This window comes from Neofelis nebulosa, chromosome 2 (assembly GCF_028018385.1).
Source record: "Neofelis nebulosa isolate mNeoNeb1 chromosome 2, mNeoNeb1.pri, whole genome shotgun sequence".
Lineage (NCBI taxonomy): Eukaryota > Metazoa > Chordata > Mammalia > Carnivora > Felidae > Neofelis > Neofelis nebulosa.
Window position 1 is genome coordinate 28,401,499 of NC_080783.1, and position 22,776 is coordinate 28,424,274.

At 41.9% G+C, this 22,776-nt stretch overlaps 1 protein-coding gene across 14 annotated transcripts in view; it reads left to right on the top strand.

Annotated features, from left to right (window-relative positions):
* Positions 1–22,776, top strand: part of PLEKHM3 (pleckstrin homology domain containing M3) — a 199,590-nt gene that overhangs the window by 9,170 nt on the left and 167,644 nt on the right. For 11 of the 14 annotated variants that reach the window (XR_009255797.1, XR_009255803.1, XR_009255800.1 and 8 more), the window contains exon 2: positions 14,285–15,205. Coding sequence is in view for 11 of the 14 variants with exons in the window: in XM_058707215.1 (XP_058563198.1) it covers positions 14,602–15,205 (604 nt within the window). In the remaining 3 variants the exon portion in view is untranslated. Of the gene's footprint in view, positions 1–1,240; positions 1,345–6,331; positions 6,409–14,284; positions 15,206–22,776 lie in introns of those variants that run through there. The other 3 variants (XM_058707197.1, XM_058707187.1, XM_058707207.1) reach the window with 3 other exon arrangements.

Consider the following 22,776-nt stretch of genomic DNA (forward strand, 5'->3'; position numbering starts at 1 on the left):
ATAGTAGTGGTGGTCTTGGACAACGGGCATTTCTTTGAGTCCCAGTTATCATATGCCTGTCATCTTAATGCAAAAGAGCTAAAGGAATATGGACCAATGAGAGCTTCAAAATGAGTACGTGCTGCAGAATTGTTTTCTAAAAATCCATTCCATGCTAATGATAACAGTCCATAATAAAAGAAATTTAAATCCAGAACTAGAGATGAAAATGTAGTTCCTACTGTTTTTTTCCTTCATACTTTGTAAACTTTTCCTTTGTCCTGTATGATGGACAGAGGTTGTTTCTGACCTTCATGTTGTATTTAGCAAAATAACAAAGACTCATCCTGTTATTTTACCTTACCTTGTCCTTATCTTTGAAGGTCAAAGACTGTTTTGTCTGCCTTTGCTAGCCTTGCTTGTTTCCTGACAGAATTGGTAAGAGGCCTCTTGGTAGTCAAGTTTGTTGTCACAGATTAAGTTGAAAAGAGAGGGAGGAGTCATGGATGCCATTGATCACCACTGAGTGTCCTTTCAAATAAGAAGTGAATCACCTTTTGCTTAGACCTTATCATGGGTCTGATACTCTCTAGATGCCTTTAACAAAGACCCAGCTCACTTTTTAACAGGTTCAATTGTAGCTGATAAAGAAAACAACAACAACAACAACAACAGTTAATGACTTCACTGTACATTCGCCCTAAGTACCCATAGGAACTGGTTTTGTGAATATGTACTAACCCATAAGCTGATTATTGTTTTGAAGGTTAAAGTTGTAAGCATTTTCCCTCCTGCTAATCAGCTGCAGTGACCTAAGGAATTGAAGTCAACAGGAAGTGAGGCATTTATTCATTTCTCATGACATCCCAGTCATGTAGCCTTCTATTGGCCAGAGATGTCTCTGTGGGTCAGAAAGACTTGGGCAGCTTTGTGAAGCCCTGCATTCGTGCCTTCCATTTGTGAGATTATTCATTTACTTTGTTTTTTTTTTTTTTTTTTCAACATTTTTTATTTATTTTTGGGACAGAGAGAGAGACAGAGCATGAACGGGGGAGGGGCAGAGAGAGAGGGAGACACAGAATCGGAAACAGGCTCCAGGCTCCGAGCCATCAGCCCAGAGCCTGACGCGGGGCTCGAACTCACGGACCGCGAAATCGTGACCTGGCTGAAGTCGGACGCTTAACCGACTGCGCCACCCAGGCGCCCCTTCTTTCTTTCTTTCTTTCTTTATTTATTTTTTTATTTTTTTATTTTTTAATTTTTTTTTTGATTATTCATTTACTTTGAACTGACTCTTTGGAACCTTTGAAGCTCTTACCATAGGTTGACAGCTTCATGCCAGACGTAACAGCATTTCTAGAGCAGGTATGATTGATTTTGTTTGTGTGTTTGTTTCCTTTGTCTTTGGTTTCTTCCAGCTGAAGTCATCTCTTTGTAGACTGTTAAGACATTTAATTGTGTTTGGTCATTAAGACTTTTTATTATCTCTTGATTATTAATGATTCCTTATTTATGTTCCTGTAACACCTTTTGGATACTTCTGTTAACGCACTGTTTACACTTGGTTTTATGTTGTTTCCCCACTAGCTATTAAGCTCTTTTAGGACAGAAGCTGTGGTTTTGTGTCCCCAGCCTCTAGTGTTTGGGTACTTGGTCCATGCTTGTAAATGCTTGTTGAGTATAAATGGTTGTGTGGTTAGAAATCAGCTAGTTTCTAATAGGAATAGTAATTGCTTTAGATTTTATAAGGAGCTTTTACATATATTAACTGCATTTGTGCTTTATAATTTTCTAAGGTAGTTGGGGGCAGGCATTGGCAGGATTTCCATTTTGCAGATAAGGAGGGCCCAGAAGTCCTGAGTCAGCCTGACTTGCTTGTAGTCATTCAGTTTAGAAGTCAGTGCTGGGACATTAGCCCTTTGTGGTTTCAGAAGTTTGTGTCCTCTTTGCCACACCTCTGTCCCATTGAACAAATTCAAAACTGGGTGGCTCATTGTTGGATTTAACCTACTTACAGTTTATGGTCCTTCTAACATCAGTACCCCTGAGCAATTTAAGGTGACTTAAAAGGTAATTGAATTTGGTTGGCCCAGTAATTAGACAGGGATTTCAGGAGCCTCTTTTTGTTCCCCATAGGGCCTTCAGCTGACACTAGATGAGTCATCTTGGTTTCTCTTTCATCATCTTTAAAACAATCCTGCTACTTTACTTACCTCTCTCTGTTTACTATTGGTTTTTATCAAGAAGCTTATCAAATACTTTATAAACTATACTCTAAACCATGCATATGAAAAAGATTATTCTCAGTAAGCCAAATCGTGATATGAGTTGATAACATCTTTGAAGCTACTTTCCTAGTTCCTTTTGGGTGTCTTGCATATCTGGGTCTCAGTGTATCTGCCTGGTGGTTGTTACGTTCATTGTTGTGGTCGGTCATGTATTCAGCTTATGCCAGCTGGCTTGGCTCGGATGGCATCTACATGGATTCTAGTCAGTTATTCCCTGTTGCAGCTGGAGGCTGACTGTAGCCAGATGTGGTTTTTTATGATGGGAGTTTTTGCTTTCTTCGTCTCAGTCTTAGATAATTTGAGGGTATTTTGTTTGTTTTTTAATCTCTAGTCCTTACCATGGAGGTAAAGGGAAGTGGAAAACATTGAGTCTGCATTTTCAGACACTGACACTTACATAACTGAAGTTTATGTCTGTTTGGTTTCTAAAAGTGGGACATATTGGAACTCTGGTGGTTTTATGAAATGGGATTCCCAATCAGGAACCTTGGCTTTCCAATCCAGTGGTTGACATCAGGGCATAATAACATTACTGCCTCCAACAGCAGAGCAATCTGAGATTTGAAATGCCATGCTTATATTTAGTTTGGTTTCTGGGAAAACATCTTGGGGCATTAAATGTCTCAATGATTTTGCAAGCAGCAAACATGTACTGAAAAGTGCTTTAAATTGATTGGGTGTATTTCAAAGGGAACATCTCTTTACTGGTATTAGAAAGAGCTTGAGCTCTAAGTCAATGGGAAATGAGACCAGCCCAACTACTGATTTGGAGTGGTTCACAAAACAATTCCCTAGCGCTGCATAGGTGCTTTTGTTCCCATAAAATGTCTGAGTGAGGTCTTGGCTGCCTGACCTTTGCCATGTTATTTTTAAACCTGGTTCCTACAGCTTAGAAGCTTTCTCTACCAAGAAAAAATTTTGAAGCTCAAATCAACATACATTTTGTTAGATGTTACTTAAATGAGCTTATAATGAATTTAAATGTACTTTTGCCAGAAAACCAGAGTGGTATTTATATTTACAGACGTCAGTGCTTTGAAAACCTACTCTTTATTCAGTTGTTCATTCAGCAAATATTTACTGAACACCCATTGTGTACTAGCCATAGTTCTAGGCCCAGTGGGGGTTATGAAAATGAAATAGGTTAGAATCACCACTCTGAAGTTTCTGTAGGTCCAGCAGGTAGGTGTCTGACCCTCAGGCAAATTGTTTATCTTTGAGCCTTCATTTTCTGTCTGTAAAATGGGGATAATAATACTCCCATTACACATTGTGATACACACAGGCAATGTACCTGGCACAATATAGGCTTTTGAGAAATTATAATTGTCATTGTCATCATTTCAGAAAGAACAGGCAGCATGCAATGTATATGTTGTTGGGGCAGTACCAAGAGATTCTGTGGACCTTTAAATTAAAGAGCAGACTGTTTTAGGATCAGGATTTGAGCTTGTAGAGTGGAAAGAATTTCACAGGTAGAGGTGGGGAGAGGGTACCTTAGAGATAGCTGTGTTAACCAACATTTTGGAGCTGGGAAAACAAAATTTGAGCTGTAGCATTGCAGTTTGGAGGAAACGAATATATTCTGGAAGAGAAGCGGGCAGCGGGGCAGGCAAGCCAGGCCAAGATTGTGCAAGGTTTAGAGTGTCAGGTGAGCAAGTTGGACCCTGTCGGCAGAAGCTTCATTGAAGGATCTATTTGCTACTGTCTCCCCAGTGCCTAGAACAGTGCCCAGCCCATGGTGAGCGTTCACCAAATATCTATTGAATGAGTAACTGACTGTGGTTTTAGACAGATTGAGCTTAACTTTGTCATGAGATAAGCCAGGTAGAAAAGTCCTATGAATAGTTGGGAACCTGGGACCAGAGGTTAGGCCTGAGATTGAGACTTGACAATGGACATTTGGAAGGCATAAACATAGAAGTAATTATTGAAACCACAAGTGTGGAGAAATTGAGCCCAGAAGCATATGTAGCTGTAGTTGGAGAAGAGAGCTCAGGCAATGCCCACATTTGGTGAGGAGACTGGTGAGGAAGGGAGGAAGATGGAGACTGAGAATGAGAGGATAGAAATGAGAGGAAAAGTCGGTGTGTGGTGCCTGTGACGCACCGGAGATGTTTGAGGAGGGGCTGGTTAACACCATCAAGGAGGACCGGGACTTGGAGGAACACTAGTGGTTGTGTATGGAGAAAGTCTCCGGAGAGCTGTAGACGGGAGGTTCAATCAAGTGGGCCCTCGTGCCAGCTTGTGAGGTGTAAGTGGGCACAGCACACCTGGGGACGTTGCTTGGTTTTTTCAAGGTTAGTGTTATTTGCTTTTTGAGCATGCGTATAAACAGACAGTGTGCCCAAATTGTATATATAATCTGATTCCAGTTAAATACTGGACACAACACACCTATTGATTTATTTTCCCTGAGTTAGGAGACCATGACTGATTTTTATTTTCTTTTCCATGTCTGTCAGTATTTTCCAGTTTCTATGAATATTTATTGCTTTTAGAACTGGGAAAACACTATACAAATTATCTTCTTAATGTTATTCTCCTAATGTGTTACATAGCAATAGACTTCTCATTTATTAAAACTTATAGACAATGTAGCCATTTAATGTTCCTTCTAGGCCTATGAAAATGGGATTCCATCTGTGTTTCTAGGTGTCCTTCTCCTCTGAAAGACCTCTGAACTCCTTAGGAGGTCCACACTGGCACTATTTCCTCGTCTGCTGTTGGTGGCTCGCCTCTGCTCCATCCACACGCCTACATCATCTGTATGTCAAATCACCATGAAAAACCATTATCTCTTATAGCCTTATGGTCCAGAAAGGTCGTCTTACTAGGGTCAGATCCTCTGTGTGGTGGATTCTTTACATTATATAACTTAGAAAATTTTCCGTCAGCTACAACCCGAACCAAAGTGAAGAACACAGAAGAGCCACATGTGCTGACCATCCTTGTAATTCCTCTTCGTTCTCACGTTTGAAAATAGATTGGCAGAAACCGTTTACCCTAGGTGTCTTCAGCATTGCATTTTTCTCCATAGTCCAGCTGTTTCTAAAACTACCTGGCCTCAGACACCCTCTCAGCACTCATTAAATTCTGATTACAGGCCATTTAGTCAAGTGGGAGGAAGTCAGCACTTTTACCATCCAGCTTTGGAGAACATGGCATCTTTGTGTGGGCTGGGCTGGTATTATTGCTCATATCTGCTTCTGCCTCAGTGTGGGAGGACTGACTTATTCATCCTGTTAATTAGCCTGGCTTAATGAGCATGTAAACAGCAGACTTCCTTGTTAGAAGATAGCAACACACTGATTTCTCCATCCTGTTACATTATGATGTGTGCAAGGGATTCTTTGGGTTGAGCTTTTCTTACCACACTGACGAATGGACTTCAGTTTCTCAATCTTTTAAATAGGAGAAATAACCCTTTTTACAGAAAGGGCATTTTATGTAAAATAAGATAAAATATCTATAGATCATTGAATTTGGCTGAAAAGTAGTGTATTGTAAGTAGTTGGTTGCTGACTTTGCCGTTGTTGGGCTGACACATCTTTGAAGGTATAGACCAGGAACATGTGGTTGTTGAGTGGGTGAGGTCCAGTGGAATGCTCCATAATTATATAGTTTACATTTTTTAAAGGCATGTTGGAACCGATACCTAGTGAGTGATCCACAGGCTTAGCAATTTGATGTTAGCAACTTTGTTGGATGCAGGTAGCTGAGTAAAGCACTCAGTGGTTAAACGATTTGCTGGAGGCCACCCAGCACGTGTGTGTGTGTGTGTGTGTGTGTGTGGTTGAGCCAGATTTAGAACACAGTTCTAATTAGCTCCTAATTTCCAGTTTTGTGCTGAGGCAAACCACACTGCACCTACACACTCAATTTATTTGGTTCACTTTGTCAGGGGAACATAATCTGCATATTTTGACCTGTCTGAATATGTTGTTATTTTTAATTAATTTCAAAACTAAATGAAGCATGCTAGGGAAAGGTATTTACTTATAGAGACTAAATTTGGCATTAGCTGCTTGTGTTGTAGTGAATTTGAGGCCTGTATATCCTAGGGAAAAGACGAAGTTCCAAAAAGAATGAGGTTGCAAAATGGAGCCCCAGAGGATGAAGACACAGATTATACAGGAGGGTAAGTAAGCAAGCACCTTGCCTGGTGTCCAGTCGCTTCAAGTGTAGAGTGGGATACGTGGGATAGAGATTGTTGGTCACTTCAGTGCGATATGGCAAACCCAGGGTGCTGCGAGAGAGCCTGAGCAATTGGGAAAGGCTCCCTACCTTGGAGCAAAGCAGGGAGGAGTAAAGCAGTAAGGGGGATGCTGGTTAGGATCTACAAATTGGAGAGGTGGGTAGTCACGAAGGCCCATGAACATCGCACAAAGGAGTAACAGTGCATTCATTCAACACATGAATAGTTAGTGCCTTTTGTTTTTTTTTAAATATGTCAGACACTATTTTATGCACTTGGGATACCTTAGTGAACAAAGCGAGCATAAATTCCTGCCCTTGGGGAGCTAATACTTTATTAGGGAGAGAGAAACACTAAACATTAAGTAAATAAGATCATTAAGTGGTGTGTTAGAAGATAGTAACTACATAAAGAAAAAAGGTCAAGCCAGGTGATCAAGGTTAACATAAACAGTGGTAAGTCATGTTGATAGTATCTGCCTTTGAGAATGACACTTCACCTTTGTGGGTTTTCTCCCAAAAACACATAGCTCTAGTCTAATCATGAGAAAAACATCAAACCAATCCCAGTTGAGGGATAATCTATAAAATATCTTGCCAGTGCTCTTCAAAACTGTCAAGGTCATCAAAAACAAGTAGACTGAGAAACTCATAGCCAAGAGGAGGTTAAAGAGACATGACGACTAAATATGCTGTGATATTCTGTATAGAATCCTGGAACAGAAAAGGATATTAGGAAAAATTGAGGAAATCCCAGTAAGTATGAACTTCAGTTAATAATAATGTATCAGTACTGGTTCGTTAATTGTGAGAAATGTACCATACTAATGTAAAATGTCACATGGAGGAAACTGGGTGTAGGGTATGCTGGTACTCACTGTACTATCATTGTAATAATTTTGTAAATGTAGGGGCTCAGTAGGTTGAGCGTCCACCTTTTGATTTTGGCTCAGGTCATGATCTCACAGTTCATGAGATTGAGCCCCGAGTTGGGCTCTGCTCCAAGAACGCTAAGAGCTTGGAGCCTGCTTGGGATTCTCTCTCTCCCTCTCTCTCTGCCCCTTCCCTGCTTGCTCTCTCTCTCATTTTTATAAATTTAAAAATTTAAAACGGTTTTAAAGCTATGAGTTTATTTTTTAAAAATGCAGAGTAAGAGGAATCAGAAGTCCAGGGCAGAGATATCTGCTATAATTTAAAAAAAATTTTAAATGTTTTTTTATTTATTTTGGAGACAGAGACAGAGCATGAGCAGGAGAGGGGCAGAGAGAGAGGGAGACACAGAATCTGAAGCGGGCTCCAGGCTCCAGGCTGTCAGCACAGAGCCCGACGCGGGGCTCGAACCACGGACCGCAAGATCATGACCTGAGCTGAAGTCAGATGCTTAACCGACTGAGCCACCCAGGTGCCCCAGATATCTGCTATAATTTTAAATAGGATGGTCAGGGTAGGCCTCATTGAAAAGGTGACGTGAACAATTACTTCAAGGTCATGTTGGTTCTGAGTGAACAGCCAATGCAAAGACCCTGAGGTGAGAACATGCCTACGGGTTTGAGAATCAGCACGGAGGCCGGTATGGCCGGATGGAAAGGAGGGTGGCAGTAGGGAAGGTGGGAAGTCATGGAGGAGAGATGACAGAGCAGACTGAGGTAGGGGCTTCTAGGCCATTGTGTTGTGGGCCAGGAACCATGCCATGTATTGTCTTATTTAATTCTCCCAACTGTCCTGAGAGAGAGGTATTATTAACTTGCTGATTTTGCTTATGAGAAAACTGAAATTAAGGAGGTTAGTAACTTGCTGAAGTCCCATTGCAGGTAATTGGCAAAGCCGCAGTTCCTCTGTTGGACTGAGTCTTCAAGGCAACTACTACCCACAAGAAAATCTGATGCTCTGCCTGCTTGGGCTTTTTTTGTTTTGTTCTTTGTATTTTGTTTTGTTCTGAGTTGTGGTAAAAAAAAAAAAAAAAACATGCACACACACACACATAAAATTTACCATCTTCACATTTTGATGTGTCAGTAGTGTTTTTCTTTATTTTAACTTTTTTAGAAGGTGGGGGAGGGAATGGGGCAGAGGGAGAGGGAGAGATAATTCTAAGCAGGCTCCATGCTCAGCCCCAACTCGGGGCTTGATCCCAAGACCCTGGGATCATGACCTGAAATCAAGAGTCAGACGCTCAACTGACTGTGTGTCAGTAGTGTTAAATGTATTCACATTGCTTTGAAACAGTCTCTAAAACTTTTTCATCTTGCAAATCTGAAAATCCATACCCATTCAACACCACCTGCCTTCTTTCCTGTACCCCCAAACACCTGGTAAACCACCATTCTACTTTCTGTTTCTATGAATTGGACTACTTTAGATTCCTCATATCCAGTGGATCATGTGGTATTTGTCTTTTTGTGACTGGCCTACTTAGCATGATGTCCTCAAAGTTCATTCATATTAGAGCATATGACAGGATTTCCTTCCTTTTTAAGGCTGAATTATATTCTGTTGTATGCATATACTACATTCTGTTTATCAGCCTGTTTTGTAAGTAAAGTTTTATTAGACGCAGACAGGTCCACCCATTTCCATATCGTCAATGGCTTCCTTCTGCATGACAGTGGTAGGGTTGAGTGGTCACAAAGCTGGCTGTTTGGACCATAAAGCCAAAGCTATTTATTAACTTAACATTTTTTAAAAGTGTTTATTTATTTTGAGAGAGAGAGTGTACATGAGTGAGCAGGGAAGGAAAAGAGAGAGAGGGAGAGAGAGACAGCGAGAAAGAGAGAATGCCAAGCAAGCTCCAAGCTTAGCGCAGGACCCAATGTGGGGCTTGATCTCACTACTGTGAGATCACAACCTAAGCCACAGTCAAGAGTCGGATGCTTAACCAACTGAGCCACCCAAGTGCCCCTGTTATCTTAACTCATTACAGAAAATGTTTACTGACCCTTCTTCTACTGGGGAGACTGTGAAGGGTTAAGAGAAGTGATGTGGAGACTGCATTGGAGGGAGGAAGGCAAGAGGCAGGAAGACCTTTCTGGCTTTGGGGGAACAGGGAGACAGGTGTGGATATGGGGCTTGCCCTCAAGAAGTTCATAGTTTAATTGAGATGAAAAAGATGGTTTACAAAGTTGACTTGTTCAGTAATGGGTTAGACATTTCGGGAAGGATGAGATCTGAAAGGACTGAGTCCTTAGGAAAGACTTCACAGATGGCTCGGATTTGGGATGGGATGGGTTGGACTAACACAGAGTATGGAGGAATGTATCTCCTTCTCAGGAGGCCTTCTCAGCCACACCTTACACATGAGAGTAAGACACGGAAAGCATTTAGAGCTATGCCTGACATATGGTAAGAGCTCCACTAGAATGTAAGTTCCACGAGGGCAGGATTTATATCTGTTTTTTTCACTATAGTATCACCTTTGCTTAGGACTCAGTAGCTCCTTCAGTAAATATGGAATAAATAAGTTACTGCAACTCTCTGTAACTCTTTTTAATTGCTTAATTTGTACTATGCAAATACAGGCAAAGGGCTGGATCTCTCACATTGGTCTGTCAATTCATTTATTACACTAAAAAGTAATTATTGTTGTTGTTGTTTTTTTACTACTGTTAAAGCAGCAGCTATCTTTACTGTTTATTGCTGGAGATAGTTATGTGGTAAGAGGTGTTAAGTCAGAGGTACTGACAAAAGAAGAAGAGGAAAAGAAAATAATGTCAATGGTCTTAAAGATAACCACTCAAAAATAATTCATTAGTTTACTTAACAAAGATTTATTAAATTGCAACTGTGTTCTGGAGGTCCAGGGGTGAGCAAAATAGACACAGCTGCTGTCTAAGACAGGCTATTGACATTGAAACTGGTAATTATGACTGTAAAGTGTATAACTTACAGACATGCAAATGCCTTGGAAACTTAAGGACATTTAACCTAGTCTGGGACACTGGAGAGTGCTTCCCTGAGGAAGTGACAAGTCCTGATTATTGGTTGCTGTGTGACAAAATACTCCCAAGCTTAGCGTCTTACAATAATTTATTATCTCTCACAGTTCTGGGTTAACTAGGCTTAGCTGGAGAGTTCTCACTTGGGGTCTCTTATGAGTTGCAGTTGGACACTGACTGGGGCTGGAATCCTCTGCAGGCTTAACTAGGCTGTCACCCAAGATGGCTTCTCAACCCACATGCCTGGTGCCTCCCTGATGCAATATGTGACCTCTCTAGCGGATAGCCTTATTTCCTAGGTATCAACTTAGAGCTCCAAGAGATAGGAAGCTGCCAGGCCGGGTAAGGTCTATACCTCAAAAGGGCAGAGCATCATTTCTGCACCCTCTGTTGATCAAGTCCTGCCCAGATTCAGGGCGTAGAAGAATAAAGTCAGTTCTTGAGAGGGGAGTAACAAGGTCTCATTGCAGAGAATCATATGGGACAGAATTTGTTGTGTCCATCATTAGAGAATACAGGTCTGTCACTTGATGTTAGGTTGAAGGATAATTTGGTATTAGGTAGGTGCAAAAGAGAGAGGGAGGGAATAGCCCGTCCAGCAATGAGAACAGCTTTGTGGATGGGCCTGGAGGTCAACAAGGTAAACCTCTAAGGAGGGACTGAAAGGCCTGTGTGACTGAGTGGAGGAAGAACAGAAAAAGGGGCATGAGAGTGCTGGGTCACATAGAGAAGAGTAGAAGGGTAAATGCATATTTCCATCAGAAAGGAAAGGGAGTAGCTGCATAAGTTCCAAACAGAGGCTATGGAAAGCGTTAAATAGTGAAAATCAAAATTCCTAGAGTAGGAAGAACAGGTTAGCCTAGAGAAGGACTTGGGGTGGAGTGGGTGTGGGTCAGGGAAATCTTGCCCCTCATCATATAGCTAATATGAGACAACTGGGATCTGAGCCCGGAGCTGACTCTAGTTCAGACCCTTTCCAATGTATTGCTCACCACACTGCCTATGGAAAGTCACTTAATAAACTTGAAAATCCCTTGCTAATCAAAATGTAATTTATGCTTTCTAATTTCTTCCTAGCCATCCAGGCAAATACCTTCTAAGTTTTCTAAGCTCAACTCAGGACACCTTCTTTTGAAGACTTTCCTAATGTGTCCAAAGGTGTCCATGTGATTTCATGATGTCTCGGCTGCAGTGTCCCCTTCTGTGAAAGATTGGAGTTGGAAGGATGACTTCAAAGTTCCCTTCTTTGTCTAGCAGTCTATGGTTTTAGGATGTGTGGGGTAGAAGTGTTCTATAAGCTAGCTGTGATGGCCACCAATGGTTACATGCTTCTAACCAGCCTATGAATACCTAAACAGGTAGCACAAAGAGTGTATTTCCAGATATTTTGACAAGAAAGAAAGAAAGAAAGAAAGAAAGAAAGAAAGAAAGAATCACTTTGAAGGCATTTACTCTCTTTCTATTATGATTAAAGACTGAATTTTAAGCACTGGGTAAGAAAAGGGATATGCATAATATAATCTTAGTCGAATAACTACCTGCTTTGCACCTTGGTGCATCTTTTATAAAATGGGAAACTTATGTTAAAAAAGCAAAATTTGACAGAGTAAACTTGAAGATCAATTTGGCTGTATTCAATAATTCATGAATCAGGTGACATCCCATGTTGTAATTAGAAAGCTTTACAAAATGGAAAGCTTTTATAGGTAGAAGGGGTGGGAAAACTAAAGTTTCTAACAAAGAGTGGCTTGTTTCAAGCAAGGTCACCTTTCTTTAGGGGAAGGGCAGGGATCTATTAGGCAGATAACCTCACTAGTGCTGATCTGGTAATTCCAGATTGACTGGTTAAAGGTTACATTCCTGGAAGAGGCTGAATGTGCAATAAGGTTAGATATTAAGTCTTGATTTGCTGATGTCACTTGGGCTCTGCCAAGTGACTCCATTTTGGGCCTTTTTATGTAAAATATTTATTTATTTATTGGGAGCGTGCAAGCAGGGGAAGGGCAGGGAGAAGGGGAACAGAGGATCTGAAGCAGGCTCAGCACTGACAGGCTGACAGCAGCGAGCCTGATGTGGGGCTCAAAGTCACGAACCACAAGATCATGACCTGAGCCGGAGGCCTAACCGACTGAGCCATCCTTGGCTTTTTTTTTTTTTTTTTAATATATTTTATTATGTTCATCTGTAATTTTAGTAAAGAACTGAATGTTTTAAAATTTATAATGTATTTTTTTTTCATAGCCTCTGGTGTAGAAGATGAAACTGAAAAGTCCCATTTTTCAAAATTACAGAAGTGGTGAAACCCTGTTGCACAATTCAAGAGACTCAGGGCTTAACTGTAAACACAGGAAAAGAAACCCTGTTTGCAACTAGAAAAATATAACTGATGTTTATCTCTAAAAGTCAATCATTGCCTAGCTTCATGAGGGCTAACATAATGAAGTATCAAAATGTAAAATAGAGACAAATGCATAGTCATTATCACTTTACAGGAGGTTAACCAGAGTTCTTGTGAACTGCAAACCTCTTGACACATTTTAAAATAAAGGGCTCTATATACTAGTTTAATTTACATACATTAAGCAATGTAGATTGGTGCTGTTGATTTAAATGTAATGGTTTAAAGACCTAAGTGCTAAAAATGATTTTAATTAACCATAAAATTGTGCAGTTTTAAACAAAAAAAGCACATCTATGAACCTTTGCAGCAACATGCAGAGGTATTGCTAATTGCCCAATTTTACCTACTTGTAAGTAGTTAAGGGCAAAAAACCCTTGCGTAGTTGTTTTGTTTCTTCATTCATTTCTTCGGTACAAATACAAAGGTGTCTGTGACTGTTGAGCACATGAGATGTGATAGTATGACTGAAAAACTTTACTTGATTTTTATTATGAATTGAAATTGAAATAGCCATCTATGGCTAATGTCTACCACATTGGACAACATCTCTGTCAAGGTCTGTGCTAATTTGGCCTGACCTTGGAGATCCAGTCTTTCCCAGAGAATGAGTTAGTGCTATAGAATATTTTCTGCCCAGCCCCAAGGCTGGACCTGTACTCCTAGGCCAGTCCTCAAAGCCTTAGGGAGTTGAGCCTGGAGCCTTATTTTCAAGATGAGTGGAGGAATTCTGTAGTCCAGAGGCATTCATTAGGTATTACATAATCCACACCTGGGAAGCACAGACACAGTAACATTTGGGTTTAAGAAAAGGGCAGAGCCTCCCTCTGTCCTTACTCCTTGCACTTTTTTAGAAAGTTCTTTTTTTTTAATGTTTATTTATTTTTGAGAGGGAGAGAGAAGGAGGGGCAGAGAGAGAGGACAGAGAATCCTAAACAGGCACCATGCTGACAGCAGTGAGCCTGATGTGGGGCTGGAACTCACGAACCACAAGACTGTGACCTGAGCTCCAGTCAGATGCTCAACCAGCTGAGCCACCCAGGCACCCCTTCCCCTTGCATTTTTTAGCCTGATACACCATCAGAGCTTTCAAAGTCTGTGGAAGGACTCATGCATTTTTGAATTTAGACCGATTATGATGTAGGCCCAGACACAGAATTCTTAGCCTCATTGCTTCCTGTTTTAGGTCAACATATACAGAGATTTGCCAGAACAGACTTTTCACAACTGTGCTCAAAGGCTTTTCTGTCTGAGTGAAAGCTATTGGCCTTAATTCCCCTTATCAAACGTTCCACCCTGCTCTGTGTAAGTTCTGACACAAAGCCGGGAGTGATGTGTGCTCTTGACAGTGGAGCCTCTGTGTAGGTGTTGTCCACTTTGGGCGTGACTACTGTAGAAAGATGTAGAGATGCGGAAATAGCTGGGCAGATTCGTGTACTATAGAATACAGTGATCCATGTGCCAATGTTGTGCTCTTTCTTTTCTTCCAGGAAATTAAGGATTGCGCGGCATTGCTTTGACAAGCACATCCTGTTGTCTTTTCAGAGATCTCAATGAAGAATAATCTCAAAGGAACATTTGTCTCCCCGTACCTCTGCTAATGGCCATTAGCCGCTAGCAAATGCTTTTAATGACTGAAAAAACATCAACTACCCTTGGTTTTGGTCTGCTTTAGGCAGTCGAATGAAGGTTTTTTTCAGTTGTTTCCAGAACTCTATTGCTGAAGCACCTCTCTTTGTTGGGTGAACGTTCATGAAGCCCTTTCCTGAAGCAGTGTAGAAGCCTTAGGCCTCTTGGAGTCTATGACATGGAAGCCTTGGAAGTGGATGATATCAGCCCAGCCTTGGAAGTTACTGAGGATTTCTTCAGTACTTTTGACAGTAAGCTAGAAAAGGCTGTGCAGCAAGCTGAGGTTTATGGGATTCAGGAAGTCCCCGAATTGGTGGGGCACGAGGTACTAAGTACCATAACAGATAATGGTGCTATCAGAAATGTTGCCTCCCTGGGCAAGGGGGGCCTGATTTGGGACCACTGTAAGAGCAGGCTCTTAGAAACCAAAGCTCAAAATGTCTTCCCTGCCAAAGAACAGTTTGTGGTTCAGAAAGGGACAGCCCCAGATAATCTTTCCTGGATGGAACAAAAAGAAGCTTCAACCTTTAACTTTTTCAACATCTGTCAGCGTCGGAGGGACAGACCTCGATCCGTGAATGACTTACTGGATGAGACCTCTACTTTCAAGCCAGGGCATGCACGTTCAAGATCAGATATTACCCAAGTGGACTGGAGGCTGGTCCTCAAAACCATGCCTCTGCAGCGGCAGCAGCAGTCGTCTCTTCAGGGCCCTCATTTCACCAGGCCGTCCTTTCTGTCGTCCTTGCCGAATAAGGTAGAAGATGCTCAAGGAAATACTGGTATGTTTTGATATCTGACAGCTATTGAGCAGTTGTCGATTTTCCTTGGTCTCTATTACATTTACCTCATGAGAAGTGTATTGTCCAGGGTCCTTGTCTGGTTTTGCTTACTTAAGCTCCCTCTTCCATTTACTTTCACACTTCACCTCAAGCCTCAGTCTTGGTATCCTTATAAGAAGTGCTGAGTGAAAAGACAACTGCGGTCAAGTCTCCCCTTCTGATCTTGTGTGTTAGAAGCTACACAGTCTCATAATTCGTGTGGTATTTGCCTTTGTACAGAGTATGCTACTGCTTATTCACATCGCTAGATGTTTGTCAGATCACACATTGGCATAGCCTTGTGCTGTGAAGGGTTTAAAGATCCATAAAGAAACCATCCCTGCCTTAAAGAACTTCTTGCTTGCAGAGGGGATCAGACACTAACAAACACTCAAGAAGGCACCCGCAGGGAGAGAAAGTAGTAGTCGTCAACTGAAATATTTGTGAAGGAACTTTTGTTTTACTTTATATTGTTGAGATTTCTTTCACTGAGAAAATGACAGTGACTGTAAGAGGGCAGAGGAAGGAGAAGACGCTGTGGCGGGCTTGTCAGGAAGGGCTAATGAGAATTCATGGAGCTTTGGCTGAACCATTAAAGATACTAAGATGCAGAAAGGGGATCGCAGTAGAGGACACTCGGGATTATGGTGGGAAAGAAGGTAAGGAGATGAGAAGTACCAGGGGGAGCAAAGGATCCCATGGTGGGTAGTGGGAGGAAAAGTGGGGGAGAGATTGGCTCAGACCTCATGGTGTAGGGCCTTGAATTTCCTTTTTTCTCATACATCATACGCATGCATGTGCACACAACTTCTGTGAGGCGTGACAAACCATCTCTTTGTTTCCCCCAGCTTTTTCTTTCAAGATAACCTCATTTATACAGGCTGTCTATTCTTGTCATTCCTATTCAACCTTTAATTTAGATGGCTTCTTCTCAGTTGATTGGGAATACCGTTTTATGTCCTTAACTGCTATTTTAATACTACTTTAGTCTCTATCCTTGCTTGGTATTCCATTGATACATTTAATATTTTAATTAATAAATTTAGTTTCTAAGTATAATTCGAAGAAGAGATACAGTTTAGTAAGTCTATTCAGGAAATGCAGTGTCCCTATCTGTGAGGTGCTACATTATTTTCACATCCAGTTCAAATCTATTCTTTTAAAATACTTCTTTCTCGGACTCACTTATTTTGCTTAGCATAATACTCTGTCTCTCCATCCACTGATATGTGGAATTTAAGAAACAAAATAAACGAGCATAGGGGATAAAAAGAGAGGGAGGCCAACCAAGAAACAGACTCTGAACTATAGAGAACAAACTGATGGTTACCAGAGGGGAGGTGGGTGGGGGAATGGGTGAAATAGGTGATGGGGATTCAGGAGTGCACCTGTGATAAGCATTGGGCATTGTATGGAAGTGTTGAATCACTACATTGTACATCTGCAACTAATATTACACTGTATGTTAATAACTGGAATTTAAATAAAAACTCAAAGAAAAATAAAATATTTCTTTCTTCCCACTCAAATTCATGACTTATAATTCCTTTTCTTTTCTCCTTGACTTTCACCAGTCCTCTGTAGCATCTAGCCAAGAGTGGTGACCATGGGAGTAAAAAGACAAGGACATTATAAAGCTCAGTACTTGGTAGCTGATTAGATATTAGGGGACAAACAAGTTGCTCTGACCCTGGTGCCTGGCAAAACGAGAGCTTTGCCTTGCGTTCATATATAAACAAGTATACTCGTTGATTTAACAAATAACCTCTGTTGATTTTTGGTTTCTTAAGAGTTCACGTAGATTTTTATCAGTAAAGCACCGGAACCATTCTAAAACCCTGGTGTAACCCAAGTTGAGAGGGTGTCATATTTCCAGGTTTAGTTTTCCTGTCATTTGGATTGTTAGTGTAGGAGCTGGAGCTGCCTTAGATTCTCCAAAGGAACCTTGAGTATATGGCACCCTGTGACTGTTGTTTTTTCAGTCTCAATTTTTAAAACAGTTGAATACTAAATCATGTTGAAATGTATGTACTGAATGGTATTTTGAAAAGTCTACTGTAACAGATGGCCTTTCAGGTATTGATATAGTATATAATCTGGCCATCTTTTGATCATCCACGGAATATATATCCTAGCAGGAATTAGCACAGTTGGGCAAATGGCGTGCCAAGTTCCTAATACCTTTTCTTTCTGTCACACTCTGGAGAACAGGCAAGATAAATCATGTTTGTATTGCTTACCAGGTGAAGGGCAGGGGTAAGCAGTGAGTACCCACTGACTACGTGTTCTCAGGCTGGGGGTAGAGAAGAGTTTTAGATATGTGGCAGTCCCCCACCCTGGTGACCATAATTCTCATGGCAAGGGGAGGGATGTGCCAACACACAAATGCACACTAGTCACAATCAGCCAAGATCTTTCAGTAAAGTTTACTTTAAAACCTTTGAAATTTGTGATCCAAACTGAAAAATAGCCTGTTGTGTCTCCTGAAGAAATATGCCCCCAAAGCAGAGGGAGACAGTGTAGTATCTTGGCTGGAGATTTAGGGTCAGGCCAGACCTCTCTTTTAACCTTAGACTCGCATATCTGACTGCCTGGCGTACATCTCTGTTGGGATGTTCCACAGGCTCTTCAAATTCACAGTGTCCAAAAGTGACCCTCATCCTCTCATCTCCTACTCCTACTGTTCTAAAAATTAACAAGTGTTCATAAGAGTCTGGGGGCTCCTTAGAAGAAATAAAATTTTAACGGGTTTCTTTGGATGAGGTCAACTTGATGCTGTGTCTATCCCTGTCACTCTCTTAATTATAGGTTTGGTTACTGCATGATCCTGTGTTTTCTTCAGTTGATTTTTTTTCCCTAGCTCCTTTTCTGAGCTCACCTTGAGTACGAAGACTCACCAGAAGTGGTTCTTCTTCTCGTCCTCCCCTTCCTCCTCTTCTGCCTCCCTTATCCCCTCTCTTCCCTCCCATGAAAATAAACCCAAGGATCTTCTTCATTAGGTAGGATCTCTGTGACTTCTGCTCATTTGGTGATGAATAACCAGGCTTTTGAGCCTTACTAAGGATAAATGTCACATTGAGTATAAAGCAAATCAAGTTCTGGCCTAATGAGGCCAGTGGGCAGCTGGGTGTAATACCATCTATTTCGCTGATGGGCAAGCCTGTATGAAGGTCTTCTTTTTTTTTTTTAATTTTTTTTTTTTCAACGTTTTTTATTTATTTTTGGGACAGAGAGAGACAGAGCATGAACGGGGGAGGGGCAGAGAGAGAGGGAGACACAGAATCGGAAACAGGCTCCAGGCTCCGAGCCATCAGCCCAGAGCCTGACGCGGGGCTCGAACTCACGGACCGCGAGATCGTGACCTGGCTGAAGTCGGACGCTCAACCGACTGCGCCACCCAGGCGCCCCTGTATGAAGGTCTTCTGATGTGTCTTCTCCTCTTCCCCCTCCTCCCCCTCCTCCCCCTTCTCCTTCTCCTCCCCCCTCCTCCCCCTCTTCCTCTTCCTCTTCCTCATCCCCCTCCTCCCCCTCTTCCTCTTCCTCATCCCCCGTCTCTTCTTCTCTTCTTTTTCCTCTTCCTTCTCCCACTTCTTCCTCCCCCTCCTCCCCTCCTCCCCCTCCTCTTCCCCCTCCCCTCCCCCTTATCCCCCTCCTCCCCCTCCCCCCATCCTCCCCCTCCTCCTCTTCCTCATTCCCCGTCTCTTCTTTTTCCTCTTCCTTCTCCCACTTCTTCCTCTTCTTCTTCCTCCTCCTCCTCCTCCTCCTCCACCACCACCACCACCACCACAACCACCACAAAGCTTGAGATAGTAATGGTACTTTAAATATCTTGTGTGCATTAAATGGGTTAAAAAATAGAAAGTGCTTCTCAGAACCATGTTTGACACATTTGTAAACACCTAATAGATATCTTAAACATTTAATAATATTATTACAATTATTAATTGAATTTGAAACTCATCAATGAGAATCAAAGTAACACAACCAATGACTCCTACTTTTCCCTGGCATACCAACTGATGTGTTGCAGTAAATGGCCTCGCAATAAATATTTCTTAGATTGGCCTTCCTGAAGTGTGTTTTCTCATATTATTGATAGGTTTGCTAGTGGGAAGTAAACCATTCATTCCCTCTCTCACACTGATTTAAGATCAACTGTTTACAGTTCTCCTGGTCAATGAGGAAGGGACTGTTTCTTACCGTTTCATCCTCAGTACTTAACATGGTGCTTTGAACATAGTTTATGCTCAAATGAATTGTTTAAGATGTAAATTGAATGAAAAAGATGTAATGCTGATAAGATAATTAACGCCAATAACCTCTTTAGCCAGTTCGTGTCATTCTAGAAAAAAAACCTCCAGCATCTTTTCTGAGGGCCTAGCGCCATCATCTAGCATTTCATACCTCGCACATCCTCTCTGTGAAGCTCTTTAGCAGCAGTGAAAAATGAAGATTTGCTTTCATCTCAAAGGCTGCCCTGCACTATCCTTGTGATAAGAGAAAATCAAACAGACACAGCTTGTAAAGCGGCCCCTGGTGTTGGCAAAATGTTGCCCTGGCCTTGGAGGAGTATTCAGATACGTCTCAGACTCCCGGGTCGCACAGGCACGGTTAAGCATTCCCCTTTGTGGAGGAACCTGACTGCTGCTTGGTGAGCACAAAGCCTGGTGCAATGATTATGCTTTGCCCTTTAGTCTTTCTGAAGCTGGCAATCATTTGAAGTAATTTTGCATCACTCCTCAACTTTTCCCTGTTCTCTGTTTCTTTACAGAAGGTGATTACTTTGGATTTGACCATCACTTCTTCCCTAGGTTCTTGCTTGGAATATATGAGAGCAGAATCCGTCAAACAGATTAACAGCTTACTTGTCACTGTCAGAGCCAACAGCCAAGCACCCAGTGTGCTTGTCCTCAGGGTGAGAGAGCCCATGTAGAAAGAGAAGGAAGAAAAAAAAGACACAACCAATAGCTGTAGCAAGCACTGTGCATGATTTTAAGTTCTTTACAGCGAACAGCTTATTTAACTTATATAATACTCCTGTGATACAGACACTTTTACTGACCCTGTTTTGAGGATGATGAAACTTGAGGCACAGAAAGCTTAAGGAATGCGTGTAGAGTCCCATAGCTGGTCCTGAGCAGATGCTCGATTGGAACTCGGGCAGTCTTTCTCCAGAGTCCACACCCTTCAACACTAAGCTGGAGTTGAACACTTACCCTGGAAGCCAATCGTTCCCAGTCTCTAGAACCCTCTATTTTGAAAGCCTTGTTAGCAGTCAGGCCCTGTGGGGGTAGAGGGTGGGAAGTAGTGTAGAAGAGACAGACCTGGATGGTATTCATCGAACCCAAAGTAATCCCTCAGGAGATCACTAGCGAGGAAAAACTGAGACACACCGAAGCAGTCTAGCTAAGCAAGGATTGTGTTCTGCGTTTAACATAGTCACTAAAATACATGGACAGTGCAGCACTGGCCAGAGTTCTTTAGGGGACCAATGAGTCCACGGAAAGAAGACTGTAACTTTGCCTTTCATACTCCCGAACGCTGACCATACAGAAGAGCTTAAGTGAACTGACCCCCATGGGTTTATTGTAACTATGGAATGAGGGCTTTGGCATTTTGCTCCATCTTTGGCTGCCTTTTTCAGTCTTACTTAGAAGCTTGTGAATGGATGTGTTCTAGAAATTTCATTGCCTCAGGCAGAGACAGACCTAGGACAAGCTTCTTCCAAGGGAATGTTGCCAGTGCTAAGTAGATGAAGGATATCGTCAGTGGGTCCTAGGAGGCTGTTAGAGTGTGGCTTGAGTTAAGACCATGCGTTCGTTTTCTGAGGGCCAGATAGTAATGTCGAAAAGGTTAGGTCAGAAATCACTAAGAAGTACTAGATCTAAGGCAAGATGGCGACAGAGACAGGTTTTACCCCAGCTTTATTGAGGTATAATTGACAAAGCTGGAAGACATTTAGTGTACATCGTGATGATTTAATATACATACTCATTATGGACGGATTCCCTGTCTAGTTAATTACCACATCTGTCACCTCACATCCGAGGCAGTTTTTTCTAAAAAACTTCCGGGTAGATGGGCGCCTGGGTGGTGCAGTCGGTTAAGCGTCCGACTTCAGCCAGGTCACGATCTCGCGGTCCGTGAGTTCGAGCCCCGCGTCAGGCTCTGGGCTGATGGCTCGGAGCCTGGAGCCTGTTTCCGATTCTGTGTCTCCCTCTCTCTCTGCCCCTCCCCCGTTCATGCTCTGTCTCTCTCTGTCCAAAAATAAATAAAAAACGTTGAAAAAAAAAATTAAAAAAAAAAAAACTTCCAGGTAGGTCATAGAGACAAAGCTGCCTCATGGTCAGTTCCTTTCCTTACTGCCATCCCAGTGCCTGCCATGCCCTGGGCAGCTGAAGCAAGGTGTCACAGAGAAGTAGCCCTGAGAGAAGACCCTAATCCTACCGCCAGAATGGCTCATTGCTAGTCCTGTCATTAATCTTAGTTCTGTACAAACATGCTCTTGACCAGTACCTATGCTTAACCCTCTCTTCCTTTGCATTACGTCATCCCGTTCTTGTTCAGTGAGTAATAATAGAGCCACAGGCAGCAGGGAATGTCCTGTAGGATAAGGAAGACGGGGTCCTGATGTCATAGAATTACAATCCAAATATAAATAGGTGTTAAGGTAAGAACATAAAAAGTCATGTGAACACGTGGACACTAGATATGTTGTCAAAAATGGATCACACACACGCATTTACACCTATAAATGTATACGCATAGTAGAGGAGGGTCGGTCTGTGTGGAAAGAACACTCAACTAGGACTCACTGTGTAGGTTTGGAAGAATCACTCGTCTGTTGCTTTTGATTTAACGACCTAGTGAAGCAGGTTAAATTGTCTCTAAGATCCTCCCAATTCCAAAACCGTATCGTTGTAAGATGTGTTTGAACTGACCCTGACTCATGGTTCTATGGGAGCTAATTACTATAGCCAGATGGGTATTGGAAGGTTGTAATGGAATTATGGGTATGGTTGAAATTATTTAACGCAGAAGGATTTCTGTGTGCCTTGTAACTCTACTTCTGGGTGAACTGCTGTGTTTGTGATTTTAAAATCAAAAAAAATTTTTTAAAGAAATCTTTTGCATTATCTATGGCGCTCTGAAACCCAACAGACTGCCAGAATCTGACTTACTTTTCCCTCCCTGACTGTGTTCACATTTTCATCTGCTAGGCAAGGGCAGTGGTCAGCTGGGCTTTTGTTTCAGTTGGTTTCGCTGTCTGGTGACCTGGTACCATTCCTATGCCTGTATTTTCTTGTTCTAAGTACTTGAGGAGTAGGCCTCAAGCAGAGATTTTCTTTAGAGCTAGAAAAACCATGGCAGTGTGGTTTCTTTATCTTGAGTTTTATGTTACTCTGTTTCGATTCTCTTTTTCCCCATCTTTAACTTTAAAAAAAAAAGCCAAATTTGGGACTTATACTAAAATGACTGCTTTTTCAATTACGATGTTTCTCAAAAGCCTTGGAGCCAATAGAGGTGGGAAT